We start from the raw sequence: 19,104 nt of genomic DNA, 5'->3' as shown, positions 1-19,104 counted from the left end.
TCCGGAGACTCAGGGCGGCTTACAGTGCGTTAAGCAATAGTCTTCATACTATATTTATTGCCCCCACAAACTGGGTCCTCAATTTACCTACCTTAGAAAGGATGGAAGGCTGAGTCAACCTTGAGCCTGGCAAGATTTGAATTTACTAATTGCAGACAGCTGGAGTTAAATTACAATGCATTAGTCTGCTGAGCTATCCAGGCTTACTATGACTATGACTGTAACTTTGCTTATATCCTTACCAGAGGTGGGTTCTAAGATTTTTTACTACCGGTTCTATGGGTGTGGCTTATTTTGTGGGCGTGGCTTGATGGTCATGCGACAATTCTTTAGGATTTAGCAGAGGTACTGGTCTACCAGGCTTTTAACTGCTTGCAGAGCTGTACCAGTCTACCCATTTATTTTTGCAGGCACTGGTCTACTCATTTGTTTTTGGAGGCACTGGTCTACCACCAAACTGCCTTTTACCACTGATCAGCTGTAGGGCGGCCCTTTGAAGCCCTGCGGCAAGAGTTTAAACAGTTTTTCCTTATAGCCCATCAGCTGGGACTTGGGAGGCAGCAATAGATTGGGGGTGGGGCCAAATAAAAGGTAAGAATAATGCCGGGGGTGGGTGGGTGGGTGCAGAACCGATTCTGTGGCGTCATACCGTCACCGCTACTGGCTCGGCGGAACCAGGCGGAACCGGGAGGAACCCACCACTAATCCTTACGATTTATATTGATATTGTTTCCTGATTGTTGATTGCTTATTTGTTCCCTATGACTATCATTAAGTGTTGTACCTTATGATTCTTGATGAACGTATCTTTTCTTTTATGTACACTGAGAGCATATGCACCAAGACAAATTCCTTGTGTGTCCAATCACACTTGGCCAATAAAAAATTCTATTCTATTTATATATATCTGCATTTATATGAAAGCTGGGACATGATCACTGAAGTAAAGACAAGGATAGAGAAAGCTCGAACAGCATTCTTCAAAATGAAAAAGGTCTTCTGCAGTCACGACATAAGCCTAAGATTGAAAACCTGGCCTGTCAGATGTTACATCTTTTCTATCCTGCTCTACGGAGTGGAGAGTTGGTCTCTGACAGAAAGCCACTTGAAAAAACTAGAAGCATTTGAAATGTGGATTTATAGATAGCTGTTATGTATAAGGTGGGTTGACAAAATCAGAAATGAGGTGGTGATAAGCCGCCTTGGAAAGCAAAGGGAAATCATCAAAATCATTAAAAAAGCGCAAGTTAGACTATTTTGGACATGTGATGCAACACCCAGAAAAATACGGCATACTTCAACTTAATCCTCCAGGGAAAGATTGATGGCAAACTAAGTCCAGGGAGAAGAAAAACATGGCTTCAAAATCTAAGGGACTGGTTTGGACAAAACTCAGCAGCATTTTTTCATGCAGCTGTTGATAAAAATAGGATTGTCAACATGATCGCCAATATCCGATGACGGATATGGCACAAGAACAATATACCTGCACCCTATACACACATACATACACATCTATACACACACGCACGTATAAATACACGTATATGTATAGATCCGTGATTGCGAACCTATGGCACGGGTACCACAGGTGGCACATGGAACCATATCGATGGGCACGCGAGCTTAGCTCTGGCATACATGCATGCGCCGGCCAGCTGATTTTTGGGCTTTCTGGGCCCACCAGACACCAGGAAACACACTGTTTCCGGCCTTGGGAGGGCCTCTGAGGGGGTGGGGAACTGGGCCGTTTTTGCCCTCCCCAGGCTCCTAGAAAGGCTCTGGAGCCTGGGGAGAGCAAAAAACGGGCCTACCGGGCCCACGGTGCCAAAAGCGGGGAGAGCACAGGGTGGGCATAGAATTATGGATGTGGGCACGCGTGTGTGTGACCCCACCATGCTCCCCCCACTTTTGGCACGCGATAGCAAAAAGTTTAGCCATCACTGGTATAGATGTTATGTACGTATATATACGTAAGATGTTATGTGTATATATATGTTAATCACCGTCCATTTTGAATACGTAGCGGAAAGAGGAAGCTTGATAGTTCGCAAGGTTGCTGCTATATGGAACACAACTGTGACTGAATCTGGATGTTCTGCTCTGGATACCACGAAGCCGCCTCGAAGAAGGTAACAAGGAAAACAGGCTGTGAAGAGGATGTGTAGTATTCCAGACAATTGAACTCACACCTCCTCTCCTCTTTGTACAGGTAACCCTTGATCTACAAGCGTTTGTTTAGTGACCATTCGAACTTACCACGGTATTTGAAAAAGGGACTTATGGCCAGCTAATACTTGATGCTTGACAACTGATTCACATCAACGGAAAAGGGATTAATTACACATTTCACCTATGGGGCTTTTTTTTTTCCTTGTTAAAATATCAACTTCTTGCACTCAGCCCCAAACTGTTCCCATAATAATCTGGAAACCAGCTCAAAGCAATTGTGAAATCAAACTTTAATTTTAGCATCTTCGGAACACCAATAAAAATCACAGAAGGTGCTTTTAGGCATCCACTGGATCAAAGAACAGCTGTCAAAACCTTTGTCTGGGATGCCCACAAAATTGGAGGCTCATCAAAGAACTGCTCAATGCAATGCCATGGATTTAAAAAAAATGTGACAGAAATCTACACAAGATGTCATGTGCCGATTTATTTAATCTGTATCCCTTTATTTTTACAAACATTGAAGACAGCGAACATATCCCACACACCTTCCTCCCATTTTCCTCACAACAACCCTGTGAGGTGGGTTGGGCTGAGAATGACTGACCCAAAGTCACCTACATGCAGGGATGGGATTCTGCCGGTTCGGCATACCGGTAGCTCTGACAATCAGCTGAGACCAAACTGGTTCACTCCAACAATCAGCTGGGCCTGTTCGCTCACCCCTACACTATACCTACCTTTATCTCCTTTGTTCGAAGTTGTGCTGTTCGGCGCAGATTGCCGCACCTCAGCTGTTTTATTCACTGGAGCTGCAGTAGAAGGTGCTGTTTTCAAATGTACCGTATGCGCGCGGATCACTCGTTTGGGTGTTTGCAAAGCGAACCGGTTGTTACACGGGTTGAATCCCATCACTGCCTACGTGGCTTTAATAGCTAAGGCAGAACTGTCTCCTGCTTTCTTACCTGGTGTCTTAACCACTAAACTGTGGCCCACTACTGGGCCACGGCCTATCCGCAACTGGGCTGTGTGAGTGGTGGGCTGGCGCGCTCACAACTCCACTCCACTGAGAGACTGTGTCCTCAGTTACATCAGGCTGGCCCATTAGATTTTGCAGAGAAGGCTATCAGTTGGAACCTGCATCTGCCGAGACCCAAGAAACATGCCTTCTCTGCTACGGTGTGGAACATCCTCCCCCAACACTTGATTTCATTTCTTGAAAGGCCCTCAAGTCTTGCTTATACTGCAAGGCCTGGACCTCCCAGCGAACCAGAGATTTGTCCCTATGGCTCCATTGCTGTGGGGGCCATTTTTATCCATCCTCCACTTATTTTGTTTTGATGATATGTATTGCTGTAGGTTTTTTAGATTTTTAAAATATTTCATATTGGTGTTCTTTAGAACAGAATAGAATAACAGAGTTGGAAGGGATCTTGGAAGTCTTCTAGTCCAACTCCTTGCTTAGGCAGGAAATCCTATACCATTTCAGACAAATGGTTGACCAATCTCTTCTTAAAAACTTCCAGTGTTGGAGCATTCACAACTTCTGGAGGCAAGTTGTTCCACTGATTAATTGTTCTGTCAGGAAATTTCTTAGTTCTAGGTTGTTTCTCTCCTTAATTAGTTTCCACCCCTTGCTTCTTGTCCTGCCCTCAGGTGCTTTGGAGAAGAATGTGACTCCTCCTTTGTGCCAACCCCTAAGATATTGGAATACTGCTATCATGTCTCCCCACATTGGCATCCTTCAGTCTCAAGAGACTATGGTATCGTGCTCTGGAAAGAGGTCCTAAAACAGCATCTAGTGTGACTAAAAAGGCCAATTCGAGAGTGGCAATCCCTTCCACACTGAGGGCAGATACATTCTGTCCCCTGCCCAGGCCCCAGATTTTACTGGTTCTGGGACTGCCTCTTTGCCTCAACCTGCCGAACAAGTGTCTCCCCTAGTCCTTCATTAAACTAGACATACCCAGTTCCTGAAACCATTCTTCATGTTTTAACCTCCAGTCCCCTAATCATCTTTGTTGCTCTTCTCTGCACTCTTTCTAGGGACTAGACATCTTTTTTATATCGTGAGGACCAAATCTGGATGCAGTAGTCGAAGTGTGGCCTTCCCAAGGCATTATAAAGTGGTATTAAAGTAGTTGTTTTATTTTTTGCTTTGTGCTGCCCAGAGTCACTTTTGGCAAGTTATATACATATGATTAATCGATCAATCAATTAATAATAGAAGTCGGGGAGCATAGGAACCCTGATTGGGGAAAGCCAGATTGGGGAACATCAAAGAAAAATGGGAAAACAGCCACCTATCTGAGGTGTTGATGGCATCTCTTTGACTGGATGAAAAGTGATGCCAGACAAACCCATTATTTAATAAATTATGGACAAGCACAGGGTCAGCAGGATCCTCTCTGAATGGCCACCATATTGGTTTGGATGATCTCATGCTTTGAACAGTTTCTCATAAGCACTGGATTTGAACTGGCCCTTACTGGTATGATTCAGTTCATTTAGTTCAACCTGGTCCCTCTTCACTTTGTGGTTTCAGATTTTCCAGGTTCATTCTTTTCACATTTCCTGAACAAACCCAACACCACCATTGCAACTTCATGCTCTTGACTCCATGCTTCTATGACAGCATTCCTCTTGGAGGCTCTTTCAATCTTTTCTCCTCCTGTCAGGTGTTCCATTCAACACATTTTCTTTATCAATACTTTTTTTTTATAGAACATTTTTCTGAATATACATTTAAGCCTCAACAAGTAGCAGCAGTTACCAACCCAGACAGATCTCAGAAGGTAATCTGGACCACCAGAACTTGGATCACCTGGAACATCAGTGGTGCAGGCTGGAAGAAAAGAAATAATTAAAAAGATCAAGTCATACTGCTGTGAACATAATGTATGAATTCAAATTCACCTCCAATAAATGTCAAAGTGGGGGTCAAAATGATATCCACAATGGCGCAATCCACCCTTCTCTCTTTTTATGTGCATCAAATTCAAATTCTACTCGTATTATGGCTTTGCTTGTTGGGTGAACAGATGAGAAACATAACATTCACTCCCCACTGATTAAAAGGCGCCAGCTGGCCCAAAAGGCACAGACGGTGAAGGTCAATCTATCCATTCAGTGGGGGGAAGAGGAAAGAGGAGGGGAGGTTTGCTGTTGTGCATGACTATCTAGTTGTTATGATCCTTGAGGAGGACCAAGCTGAGAAGAGATGCAAAGACATACATCCAAGAGAGAAAACCCACCAAAGCTGCCAGTAGAAAAAATAGGGAGAGAAATCTACGGTGCAGACATCAGAACTGGCAAATACTCAGCTGGCTCAGTAGTGAAATCTGAACCGGTTTGCCACCAATTTGCTGGCTGTGCATGTGCAGTACACGCCAAAAGGAGGCTTGGGAAGGTAAGTAGACAGCGAGGGGCGCACGAGCTTGGGAACCTTTTTAAAAACTTTTTAAAAGCATTTTTTACTACCGGTTCTCTGGAAAATGCTAAAATTAAAAATGCTTTTAAAAGGTAAAAAAGAGGTTCTGACGATCACAGCTGTGGCACACAATCGTCGGGATCTTTTTTTGTTTTTACATTTTAAAAGCATTTTAAACTAACGGTATTTAAAGTATTTAAACTAATACTTTAAAAAAGTTAAAAGAAAGGTTCCCAAGCTCGCGCGCCACACCCTTACTACTGCACACTTTACTACCGGAGAACTTTACGCCACACACTTTACTACCAGAGACCCGGTAGTAAAAAATTGCTTAAAAAGTAAAATTGTCTTAAAAATTGTCGGAACTTTTTAAAACTTTTTTAAAAAAACTTTTTAAGCATTTTTTTTACTACCGGTTCTCTGGAACCGGTAGTTAAAAATGTTTTAAAAAATAATAATAAAAAAAGTTCCGACGATCGTGCATCGCTCAGCTGATCTTTGGAACTTTTTCTTTTACTTTTTTTACTACCGGTTCGGTGAACCAGTAACATTTTTTACTACTGGTTCAGGCGAACCGGCCCAAACTGGTAGCATTTCACTCCTGAGCCGGCTCCAGGACAGAAGAAGTGGCAGAATCAGATTTACTCCCCACACCCAAACCAAACCAAAAGAGATCATTCAGGAAGCTGTGGAGCCCGAGGAAAAAGGGGAAAAGGAGACCTCGGAAAGGCCTGTAACTCTGAAAGTGCCAGATGAAGTGCACTGAACACTCTGCCGTTGGGCTCCAGGAAGAAAGGAGTCATGAGGGAAAGGCAGCCCAGTGGTCTCCCAGGAGGCTGCAGAATCCCAGGAACAGAGGAGCTGCTGAAAGGCTAAGAGGAACCCTAGAAGTTCTAGAGGAGATGGCCAAGAAAGAGAATTCTAGAGACAACCAGAAGACGACCTTAGAGTTGCCCAAAGGGATGGTCTGGAAAACAGAAACTGATTTATAGTGAAGGGGTGGTTGCAGGAAAGAGATCTATTTTTCCTACTGTTTACCCACAGGTGCATTTACCTCAGAACTGAAGAACCCCGAGGCAGCCACCTTCTTTATAACAGGCAAAGACATCTGGGAAAAAGAAATGTTGGCAATGATTCCGATTCATTTTCAAGTATTGGAAAGGAAGCTGCCTTTCCTCAGGGTCACCTTGAAGAAATTTCAGCCTTTCTGTGTCCGTTTCGTTTCTCTCTCGAATGGAACCACTTTGGAATCTACCATTGTAGATCTTTGTAAAAAAAAATTCTTGGCCATATCCTTGTTTTCTCTTAAATGAATCACCTCCTTCTACACACCGCACATTTAAACTCCATGTAGCTTACTTTAAATGCACATATTTATCTTTATGTGAGTTTGCACCTGTAATTTCTCTTAAAAACAGAAGCCAGACAGGAGCGGGTTTCAAAACCCGTCACTACCGGTTCTCTTGTGGGCATGTGCGTGCTTGCGATGCTTCTGTGCATGTGCAGAAGTGTCCAGGCAGGTGGGCGGAGCCTCCAGCCACTACAGGTTTGCCCAATCCAGAGCGAACAAATAGCAATCCACCACTGAAGCCAGAGCTGGTATTGAAAATCTCTCTGCAGTTCCAGCAATTCTCACAAAAACAAAACACCTCTTATGGGAATCGAGGGCAGTGCCCCTTTTGCATCTTTTCCCACGCTTCAGGTATTTTCCTGGTTCTCCCACATGGATTCCTTTAGGTCTGATAAGGCTACTCTCCAAGCGAACATTGCTCTACAGTACACATATTTCTATTCCTCCCAGGAGGTTCTTTTTGAAAGGAAAAAAAAACCAAAAACCACTTGGAACCAAAGCTCCCGAATTATGATTTTTTTCTTTTGTGGGTCTGTTCATGTTGAGAAAGGTGATTTTTCTGGCTGAAGCTTTTTTCACAAACCGCACATTTGTAGGGTTTCTCTCCCGTGTGAATTCTTTTGTGTTTGATAAGGTTCGCGTTCTGAGTGAAGCTCTTTTTGCACTCTGTGCATTTGTACGGTTTTTCTCCCGTGTGGATCCTTTTATGGCAAATAAAGTTACTGTCCTTACGGAAGCTCTTTCCGCACTCTGCACACTTATGTGGTTTCTCCCCCGTGTGGATTCTTATATGGATTCTAAGGTTTGAACGTCCGCTGAACTTCTTTTCACAAATCAGGCAGGTATATGGTTTTTCCCCAGTATGCGTTCGTTGATGGTATCGGAGGACAAAATTATAAGAAAATCTCTTTCCGCACTCTGTGCATTGATATGGCTTCTCTCCCGTGTGCTTTCTTTTATGAGATGTTAGACGGCTGCTTTTATTAAAACCCTTTCCGCACTCCAGACATTTATACGGTTTCTCTCCCGTGTGAATCCTTTTATGACAGATAAAATAACTGCTGCAGCTGAAGCTCTTCCCACATTCTTTGCACCTGTACGGTTTCTCCCCCGTGTGAATTCTTTTGTGCTGCAAGAGTTTATAATTTTTACTGAAGCTTTTTCCACACTCGGCGCATTTGTATGGATTCTCTCCAGTGTGAATTCTTTTATGTTGCAAAAGGCTACTGTTCTGGCTGAAATCTTTTCCACACTCCATGCATTTGTATGGTTTTTCTCCCGTGTGGACTCTTTTATGGCAAATAAAATGACTGCTCTGATTGAAGCTCTTCCCACATTCCAGGCACGTATAGGGTTTCTCCCCTGTGTGCATTCTTCTATGTTGCAAAAGGCTGCTTTTCTGACGGAAGCTCTTTCCGCACTCCAGGCATTGATACGGCTTCTCTCCTGTGTGAATTCTTTTATGGCGCAAGAGGCTACTGTTTTGACTGAAGCTCTTTCCACACTCCGTGCATTTGTACGGTTTTTCTCCAGTGTGGATCCTTTTATGGCAAACAAGGACGCTGTTGTCGCGAAAGCTTTTCCCACACTCCAAACATATATATGGTTTCTCCTCCGTGTGTCTCCTTAAATGTATCGTAAGGTTTGAACTGCCACTGAATTTCTTTCCACACTGCAGGCACGTATACGGCTTCTCCCCTGTGTGGGTTCGCTGATGTCTTGTAAGTTGGCCGCTCTGATTGAATTTTCGTCCGCACACCAGGCATGTATACGGTTTTTCCCCCGTGTGGATCCTTTCATGTATGATAAGCTTACGTCTCTCGGTGAAAATCTTTTCACACTCTAGACATTTGTAGGTTTTCTCCCCCGTGTGGATCCTTTCATGTATGGTAAGTTTACCTTTCTGGGTGAATGTCTTTTCACACTGCGGACACTTATAGGGTTTCTCTCTTGAGGGATTTTTTGGGGGTAAAACATGCAATTGTTTCAGATTAAATTCTTTTCCACTCTCATGTGGTTCCTCATTTTTATGGGAAATAAGATGACTGTTCAAATTGAAAATTCCCCCACAATTTATAAATGTATATGGTGTCCCTTTTATGTACGATGGGTTATGTAAAGCAAGAGTGGGGATAGGATTGATACTTTGCCCATTCTTTTCATGTTCTTCCTCTTTATTCTGCATTGGGCAATATTTACTGAAATCAGATTTTTCTCTGTCTCTTTTGGCACATCTGAGATATTTTCCCTCTTCTCGTTGGGGAATTTGCTGGATTGGGAGGTCCCAGATTTCATTGTGATCAGTAGGAGAAAATTTCTTTCCTTCATTCCTTATGCCACTTTTTGTACTCCTTTGTGATGGTCCTTGATTTTCAATCACGTCTTCTTCAGATTTTATCATTTGGAATACCACCATGCTGAGCTTCTTGTTAGTCTCATGCTCTTGCCTGGAAAAAGCTAATTGGAAAAAGAAAAAGAAAAAAAAGGGGAGGGGGAAGAAAAGTTAATTTTTACTTTCATCATAGAAAATGGTGATTTCCACATATTCAAGATTTTGCTCTTTGTATGGTTCCCTTATATACACATAGTCCTCAAGTTACGACCATTTGTTCAGTCACCATTCAAAGTCACAATGCATTGAACAAATGGTAGTTACCCCCCCAATCTCCAAAGTTACAGCTGTTGCAACGCATCTTTGATTATATGAACAAAAGCGGACACTTGGCAGCACTGGTGGGTTTCAAAATTTTTTACTACCGGTTCTGTGGGTGTGGCTTAGTGGATGTGGCATGGTTTGGTGGGCACGGCAGGGGAAGGATACTGCAAAATCCCCATTCCCTCCCCCCTCCTGGGGGAAGGATATTGCAAAATCCCCATTCCCACCCCACTCCAGGAAAAGGTTACTGCAAAATCCCCATTTCCTCCCGATCAGCTGGGACTTGGGAGGCAGAGAATAGATGGGGGCGGGGCCAGTCAGAGTTTTTACTACCGGTTCTCCAAACTACTCAAAATTTCCGCTACCGGTTCTCCAGAACTGGTCAGAACCTGCTGAAACCCACCTCTGCTTGGCAGTCTACTCAAATTTACAATCGCAAAGATGCTTCAACTATCCACATCCGCTTATCTCCACCCATCTTAATCAGAATACAGCTGGAAGGAACTTTGGAGGTCTTCTAGTCCAACCTGCTGCTGAATCAGGAGACCCATTTCAGACAGGTGACTGTCCAGTCTTTTCTTAAAAACCTCCAGTGATGAAACACCTACAACTTCTGAAGGCAAGATGTTCCACTAGTTAATTATCTTCACTGCTAGGAAGTTTCTCCTTAATTCGAGGTTGCTTCTCTCCTTGATTAGTTTCCAACCATTGTTTCTTGTCCTGTCCTTTTGTGCTTTGGAACGTAAGTTGACCCCTTCTTCTTTGTGGCACCCCTTCAAATACTGGAATACTGCTATCGTGTCACCCCTAGTTCTTCTTTTCTCTAGGCTTGCTAGCTGAGCATATGACTACATAAGAAACCAGACCATTCGAACGACTGATCAACAAGAGAACCAATCAGCTGCTCAGAATTTAAATATAGCTTCAAACGAACAACCAATCATACAACCAACTGACCAAACTGGCAGACAAGACATTTATAAACTAAGGAGAACAGGACAAGAAAATCCTGCTGATGATGTTACCATGTTTCCCCGAAAATAAGATCCTGTCTTATATTTTTTTGAACCCTGAAATAAGCGCTTGGCCTTATTGCCATGCGCTCAAAAGCCCAATTGGGCTTATTATCAGGAGGTGTCTTATTTTGGGGGAAACAGGATACCTAGTCTGGTAACGAAACATTCAGAAACTAGATTGAAACAAGTTTGGAGAGCAAACCACTGCCAAAAATCTAAAAACCTTAGCTACAAGTATTTTCTATTATTTCACTCCTGAGTTGAGTCCACCTTACTTTCCGTGGGTGTAACCTCTTCAACTGATCCCTTGACATTTATCCTAGCAAATCCAGTTTCAGGATTATCCTACACTGTTTAGTCACACACTGATTGAAATTCATGGGGGCATTTCAAGTGACAGAGAAAGGGACATCTAATACATCTCTATCCTATCTGTCCCACACTAAGGTTTGCCCACAAACATCCAAGAAATCTCTGAAAATACAATGTTTGAACTACAAACTGAAATGGACTATTTCTGGCAAGGATAAGAACTTGTAAACATGTGGAAGGAATGACCTTGACGAACAAGAGGAAGAACTATCACCAAGACAACATTTAGATAAAAGAAACCTGACTTCAGGCCAGAACTGTAAACTGAGAAATTGTCTCAGAAAAAAAACCTTCCTAGTTCTCACAAAGAAAAAAGAAGGAAGGACTGTATGGAAGGGAGGACTGAGGCAGATGGGGGAGGTGATGTAATGGGCAAAGAAATGACCTTCTGAATATTTCTTGCCAACTTTAGATCATTCAGCCTGAACATTTCTGAGACCATCATTGTAACTCCGAGCTATTTTGACAGGATTCCTATTTGGGGCTCTTTTAATCTTTTCTCCTCTTTCAAATATTTCTTTTCAAATAGGGGTTTCCTTGGCAAGTTTTAAGATTCGTGGACTTCAGCTCCCAGAATTCCCCAGCCAGCATGGCTGACGGAACAATTCTGGGAGTTGAAGTCCACAAGTCTTAAAGTGGCCAAAATTGGAGACCCCCTGATTTAATACACATTTTCTTTGCCAATTCTATTCCAGTGATGATCCTGAAGGTTTCTCCACCATCCAGACATTCTTCCCAAAAGAAGGATTTTTCTGGAAAATAAGGGCAGAATTCTTTTTCAATTTCTTTCCACACTGTGCATTTTTGTGGTTCTCCCACATGGATTTCTTTAGGCCTGATAGGGCTACTCTTCCAACTGAACATTATTCCACAGACTATATATTTCTATTGTTTTTCCAAAAGGGAAAATTGCCTCAGAAAAATACCTTCTTAGTTATCACAAAGAAAAAGGGCGGGAGGGAGAGAGGAAGGAATGCACTCAGGCTTGCTAGATTCGATTACCATAATTTTATAATAAAAGTAATATTGTTATGTATGATGACTTTGATTTCCTAGTCTGGTCTACATTGAAAGTCCATTATTTCCTTTCTAGAGAGGTAGAAGATCCCACTTTGGCTTCTGGAGATGGCAGGGTGGATAAAAATCTATAATTTTTTTAAAAAAATAAAAAAAATCGGATTTTTAAAAATTTTAATTGGATTTTTTTGATTTTTATCAAATTTATTTTAATAAAATGCTTTTGGAGTAAAAATCTATCTAAAGATAGTTTTCTATTTAAGATACATTAATAATTTAGTTTATTCAGCATGAAAGGGACCTTGGTTATGTAGCATGAGGCTGTATATTCTGCAATAATTACATTTTTGGCAAACTCATTCAATGAATCCAAGCTCTGGAAACCTTCATTTTGTTTGCAAATAATAATATTGAAGATTCTAACTACCGGCAGGAATGAGTCCTTACATTGAAAGAGCACCTGTCATTTCATATCCATCATGGCAGTGCCTGTTAGCGGGCACCCACTCACCTGCTGCCTGCCACATCCCTCACCTTGTTGTATCACTGCCGCATCACCAGCTGTCCCATTAAAGTGAATGGGACTGTCGGTGAATCAACAGCGGGTCAGAGGGGGAGCCACTGTGGGACAGAGATGACAGTTGCTCTTTAAAAATTATGATTTAAATCAAGTTGATTTAAATCAAGCCTTCTTACTAGTGATTTAAACGATGTAAAAAAAGATGTGGAGACACTAGAAAGAGTGCAGGAAAGAGTGACAAAGATGATGAGGGGACTGGAGGCTAAAACATATGAAGAAGGGTTGCAGGAACTGGGTATGTCTAATTTAATGATTTAATAGCAGTGTTCCAATATCTCAGGGGTTGCCACGAAGAAGAGGGAGTCAAGCTATTCTCCAAAGCACCTGAGGGTAGAACAAGAAGCAATGGGTGGAAATTAATCAAGGAGAGAAGCAACCTAGAACTAAGGAGAAATTTCCTGACAGTTAGAACAATTAATCAGTGGAATAACTTGCTTCCAGAAGTTGTAAATACTCCAACACTGGAAGTTTTTAAGAAGAGGTTGGCTAACCATTTGTCTGAAGTAGTGTAGGATTTCCTGCCTAAGCAGGGGGTTGGACAAGAAGACCTCCAAGGTCCCTTCCAACTCTGTTATTCTATTCTAAAAGCAAGATTTAAATCTTGATTTAAATCAAATCCACCCTGTGAGATGGCCTCTGATATTCAGGGCATGCAAACTGGAGCAGCTCCTCTGCACTCCATTCCTATGGTCCAGATTCAGAATTCTCTGGATACGTGGAAAGGAGGACTGGGACGGATGGGGGAAGTTAAGTAATGGGCAGAAGAAATGACCTTGAAAGACAAGAGAAAGAGCCACTCAGGAGATATAAGGTCGGATAAAAGAAACCCGAGTCCCAAACAGAACTGTAACATGAGAAAACCTCTCCGACAAGGCCTTCAGTATTCTCAGAAAGGAGGGAAGGGGGCAGGGAAGTACATTCAGACTTGCAGAATTCTCTGACTATACTTTAAAACCAGTTTTCGCCTGCGTGTTCTTTGTTTCTTAACCCAGTGTCCCTTGAACAGTTAAGAGAACTGGGCAGAGGAGAATCAGAAGAACCACAAGATCCCTTCCAACCTGACGATCGTCTGATCAAGCGAGAGAATAAAAACTCAGCTGAGAAAGGATCCTGAGAAGCATCTACCAATTTTTCCATTTATTTACTCTGGAATCACAATAATAATAATAATAATAATAATAAAACTCGAAAACAGAATGTCTCCCTCAACCTTGAACAAACTGTCATAGTTTGGATGATAAAAGACTTTCCACAATGAACTGAATCCAGAGCAAAACGGATCCTTACCCAGAGCAGCCACATTCCTAGAATTCTCCAACATGACTTCTCCATATAAAGCTCTCTGGCTGGGATCCAGGAGCTCCCACTCGTCCTCCGTGAAATACACAGCCACCTCCTCAAAGGACACCAAGCCCTGGAATTCAAAAGATATATGTTCCTCAGCGGAAGTGCCAGAAACCTCCCTTCCACATTTCCAATATCCTAAAAAAAAATGAGTTTCGCAAGAGAGAAAATGCTCCTTTCCTGACACAATGTACTGCTAGGTTTAATAGCTGTCTCTCTGACCAGCTACCTGTCTGGTTAGAATTTTTTCCTTCAACAATAAGCCAGTTTGTCGCATCTCCTTTTGTGTCAAAACTTCCATTTTTTTTCAGACAAGATGCCATTTTGATGTAAAAAAAAATCCATACCTCACATATATAGAACTTTTAACCGGATCTGCGTTGACATATGCCACAATGTAACTGCTCTGATTTGTTTAACTGGTTATGAGTTGGCCTATTAATGTTTGAATGGAATTTAACAAATTTAAAATGACTCCGTGCTTTCATTTTTTGCTAGCTAATTCCTTGTTTCACACATACCTCGGATACAAAGGATTTTTTTTGAATAAATTAATGTAATCCACTGCAGGTTCAAGAAACTTGATTCCTTCAATAAAGGAACTGATTCCTTAAATGAACTCAGTATCTCAATATGAATGTAATGGACCAGGAGGAAAAGTCCCTACCAGGAGAATGATCCTACAGCAGAAATCCGAGTCTGGGACAGAAATGTAATTTGAGAACATTTCTCAGGTGTCGCACTGCCTAGTTGTCATCAAGACAAAGTGAGGCAGACTTGCAAGATTCTGTTACTATAACCCTACAGAGAAAGTAGTATTACCTTCCATAGCTTTGGTTTTAAATTTGGTCTACCTTGGAGGACTAACTCTTCAGTAGGTTGTGCTTAAGAAAACATCTTGAAAGACGGATGAAGCCAAATTTTGATCTCAACATTTGACCTTAATAAGCTTTGTGTGGACTCTCACGGCACAAATGCCCTCTGTGGATGTTCCTGCCCTAATGAGGCTCCCCACCTGAGCTGTTGCAGCTCCACCCCACGGAGATGTTTCAGTGGTTTCCATCAACAGCCTTGGGTTCCCTGTGATCAAGATAAAAGGAGATGGATAAAGAATAGCAACAGCAATAGCACGTAAGATTTATACACCGCTTCACAGTGCTTTACAGCACTGTTTGAGAGGTTTACAGAGTCAGCCTATTGCCCCCAACAATCTGGGTCCTCATTTTTACTGACCTCGGAAGGATGGAAGGCTGAGTCAACCTTGAGCAGATCAGGATCGAACTCCTGGCAGTGGGCAGAGTTAGCCTGCAATACTCCGTTTTAACCACTGCACCACCACGGCTCCTTTTGGTTTTTAATGGGATTTTTAAATTTTATAGACTTGGGGTTTTAAATTGGGTGGCCGATTGATTTAATCTTTTAATTATCTTAACTTTTGTATTGTATTGTATTTTAATTTTGGCTGTTCACTGCCCTGAGTCCCTTTGGGAGAAGGGCAGTATACAAATTAATTAATTAATTAATTAATTAATTAATTAATTAATTAATTAATTAATTAATTAAATAAATAAATAAATAAATAAATAAAGCCTTGGTAGTACAGTGGTTTAATGCACCCTGTTATTAACACAGCTGCCTGCAATTTCTGCAGGTTCGAATCTTACCAGGCTCAAGGTTGACTCAGCCTTCCATCCTTTCTAAGGTAGGATAAATGAGGACCTAGTTTGTGGGGGCAATAAGCTGACTTTGTATAAATATACAAAAGTATGAAGGCTATTGCTTAACGCATTGTAAGCCGCCCTGAGTCTCCAGAGAAGGGCGGCATATAAATCAAATTAAAAATAAATAAATAAATAAATAAATAATATTTGGAAGCTGGCTGAGCCAGTTATTGGAACACGCTAAAAATTAAAGCCAGAATTATGTGTAGAAGAGACACAAGAATGAAATGACTCCAGGTTCGCTGCCAGCGGAAGCAATCTTCACTTACCTGGCAACAATACCCGATTTGGATCCTCCTCTGAGAAACCCAACAGCTGATCCAGAGAGAGACCAAAAAGATCTTCAACTTCAGGAGGTACCGTGGCCATCTTCATCAGCTGGCCCTGCAACTTAAAATATAGTAAAGGTAAAGGTAAAGATTTCCCTCGCACATATGTGCTAGTCGTTCCCGACTCTAGGGAGCGGTGCTCATCTCCGTTTCAAAGCCCAAGAGCCAACGCTGTCCGAAGACGTCTCCGTGGTCATGTGACCGGCATGACTAAACACCAAAGGCGCATGGAACGCTGTTACCTTCCCACCAAAGGTGGTCCCTATTTTTCTACTTGCATTTTTACATGCTTTCGAACTGCTAGGTTGGCAGAAGCTGGGACAAGTAACGGGAGCTCACCCCGTTATGCGGCACTAGGGATTCGAACAGCAGAATTGCCGACCTTTCGATCGACAAGCTCAGCGTGTTAGCCACTGAGCCACCGCGTCCATTTAAAATATAAATATAGCCACTTAAAATATAGCCAGGATCAAAGAAGGCCAAAAGTTAAAACAATTAAACATTGGAACAAGGGGATTCTTCTCTGCCTCCAAAACTGGACAATATACCTTGATGGAGATTTGCTTGAGATTCTCTGTGGAATAATCTGGAGGGGAAAACAGAATTCTGGGCCTGGAAACGTAGAGAAACCAAAGTCACTTCTATTGTTACAACTTGCATTTCTGTCTCCAAAGACGGTTATATCGATAGTTGGAGATGCTAATTCCCTTGGGATTTCCCTTCTTCCCGTGGAATAATCTGGATGGGAACCAGAACTCCGGGGCTGAAAGGGGAGAGAAACCAGAACATTGTCTATTGGCCTTTGAGCAGGGCAAGGGAACTGAATCTTCCTCCCAGGAAAGGAGAGACCCTCACCTTCCGTTGCAACTTTGAACGGTCACTAAATGAACTGTTGTAAATCGAGGACTGGATGTGAAAACAGAGGAGTCTGGGACTGAAACTGGGAGGGGAAACCAGAGCATCTTCTATTGCTAGGACCTGCATCTGAGCCGGTCAAGGGAGAGGGGATATATCTCCTCTCACCTGCCTCCCCGAGGAGAGCTGAGCGGGTAGTCTCTCCGGGATCCTCCTCCTCCTCCTCCTCTCGGGGCTTGAACCAGCCGGGGTCGAAGCCGTTGCAGGCGGCTGCAGACCGCCCGGGAGCCCAAAACGGAGGAAGCGCTCAGCCTCTGAGCCCTGCGGTTCCTTGGGGACCCTCTCCCGCCTGGCTGCCGCCCAGCCTTCCTCCTCCTCCTCCTCCTCCTCCTTGCAAGGCCATCGGGCTGCCCCCCCCGCGCCAAGTCCGCTCTTCCTTTCTCCTGCCCCGCCACTCAGCTGCTCCGCTCCGGATTCCCCTTCCCCGCCGCCTCCTCCATCCCGGGAAAAGCGGGGGGGGGGGAAGAGAGAGAAACAAAAATCCTCCCTTCTTTCCTCCTCCCCCCGCTCCGTTTTCCCAAATGGTTTCGCTTTGGAGAAACGGAGCGGCAACTCTCTTCCCCCACCCCCGGCCCAGCAGCGCAACGCCCCCTCCCCTCCGGGAAGGCGAGAGAGAACCTCTTCCTAGAGGGGCTAAGCTTCTCCCTCCCCCCCCCACCTTTAAAAGGTCTCCTGCTGTCCATCCCTCTGCGCCTTTTTTTTTTTTTCTCTTGCGGGGTGGCCACGTCTGGCAATACAGGTAGTCCTCGACTTCCAACGGTTCCTTTAGGAATGCTCCAACACTGGGGATTTTTAAGAAGGTGTTGGATAACCATTTGTCTGAAGTGGTGTAGGATTTCCTGCCTAAGCGGGGTGGGTGGGTGGACTAGAACAGGAGTCTCCAACCTTGGTAACTTTAAGCCTGGAGGACTTCAACTCCCAGAATGCCCCAGCCAGCTTTGCTTAAGGCATCTACCAGCTTTGCTGGCTGGGGCATTCTGGGAGTTGAAGTCCGCCAGGCTGAAAGTGGGCCAAGGTTGGAGACCCCTGGACTAGAAGACCTCCAAGATCCCTTCCAACTCTGTTATTCTATTTTTTTTTTTTTTAATTTGATTTATATGCCGCCCTTCTCCGGAGACTCAGGGCGGCTTACAATGTGCTCAGCAATAGCCTTCATCCTTTTGTATATTTATACAAAGTCAGCTTATTGCCCCCACAACTGGGTCCTCATTTAACCTACCTTAGAAAGGATGGAAGGCTGAGTCAACCTTGAGCCTTGGCGAGATTCGAACCCTGCAGTAATTGCAGGCAGCTGGTCTTAATAACCAGCTTAATAACAGGGTGCCTTAGACCACTGTACTACCAAGTACAGTGATAGTAGAATTCTATTCTAGGTAGGTTCTATTCTATTCTATTCTATTCTATTCTATTCTAATTCTAAAGCAGCACTGAAAAAAAGTGACTTAGGACCATTGCTCACACTTACAACCGTTACAGCACGTGATCAAAATGCAACCCCATGGCAACTGACTCATATTTATGACGGTCGCAGAACCCCGTGGTCATGGGATTCCCCTTTTTTGCGACCTTCTGACAAGCAAAAAAGTCCATGGGAGGGGAAGCCATATTCGCTGAACAACCGGATTACTAATTTTAACAAGTGTGTTGATTCACTTAATGACTGTGGCAAGGAAAGTCGTTAAAAGGGGGAAAAATTTCCTTAACGAATCTGTCACTTAGCAACATCAATTCTGGGCTCAACTGTGGTCGTTAAGTCATAGGACTTACCTGTGTTCTTAAGCCATTGCAGGGCTCTCTTACAGGAGGTTGAAAGTGGACCCGACTGAGGATTTTGTCTTGTGATCGGAGTAAAATGGGTTCCCAACCCCTGATCTGTGGACCGGCACAGGGCCGTGGCATACCAGAAACTGAGCCACACAAAAAAGCGATGCCCCATCCACGGGATGGAAAAACCACGTCCCCTCCGATCCACGGAAAAACCTCTCTCCATGGAACTGGTCCCTGGTACCCAAAAGTTTTGGGGCCTCTAGACTAGAAGATCAAGGATGCTCCGAACTTTAGGACTCAATGATGGAGGGATTCTTGCTATGAATATCTTATTATGCCTCTGCTAAGAAATAGCAATAGCCATTATAGCAATAGACTTATATACTGCTTCACAGCCTTCTCTAAGCGGTTTTACAGAGTCAGCCTATTGCCCT

The 19,104-nt window shown here is 43.3% G+C and overlaps 1 protein-coding gene across 4 annotated transcripts; it reads right to left on the bottom strand.

The window, feature by feature from the left end:
- Nucleotides 1–3,559: 3,559 nt before the first annotated feature.
- On the bottom strand, nt 3,560–17,485 carry LOC117668274 (uncharacterized). 4 transcript variants are annotated; one of them, XM_087884500.1, is made up of 7 exons: nt 17,012–17,152; nt 16,537–16,600; nt 15,929–16,049; nt 14,954–15,018; nt 13,882–14,008; nt 6,657–9,410; nt 3,560–5,017 (listed from the first exon to the last, which is right to left on the bottom strand). In XM_087884500.1, exons 3-6 carry the CDS (start codon nt 16,032–16,034, stop codon nt 7,462–7,464), a joined length of 2,247 nt encoding a protein of 748 aa, XP_087740626.1. In that variant the 5' UTR covers nt 16,035–16,049; nt 16,537–16,600; nt 17,012–17,152; the 3' UTR covers nt 3,560–5,017; nt 6,657–7,461. The 4 variants fall into 4 exon arrangements, with proteins under 4 accessions (XP_087740626.1, XP_060539910.2, XP_060539929.2 ...); XM_060683927.2 differs by lacking the exon at nt 16,537–16,600 and having other exon boundaries at nt 15,929–16,043; nt 17,012–17,485; XM_060683946.2 differs by lacking the exon at nt 16,537–16,600 and having other exon boundaries at nt 17,012–17,447.
- Nucleotides 17,486–19,104: the final 1,619 nt, after the last annotated feature.

The sequence above is a fragment of the Pantherophis guttatus genome, chromosome 2 (assembly GCF_059756535.1).
Source record: "Pantherophis guttatus breed Tessera chromosome 2, ASM5975653v1, whole genome shotgun sequence".
In the NCBI taxonomy this organism is placed as follows: Eukaryota; Metazoa; Chordata; class Lepidosauria; order Squamata; family Colubridae; genus Pantherophis; species Pantherophis guttatus.
The sequence above is the reverse complement of the archived record's forward strand: the minus strand, read 5'-3'. Positions and strand labels throughout refer to the sequence as shown.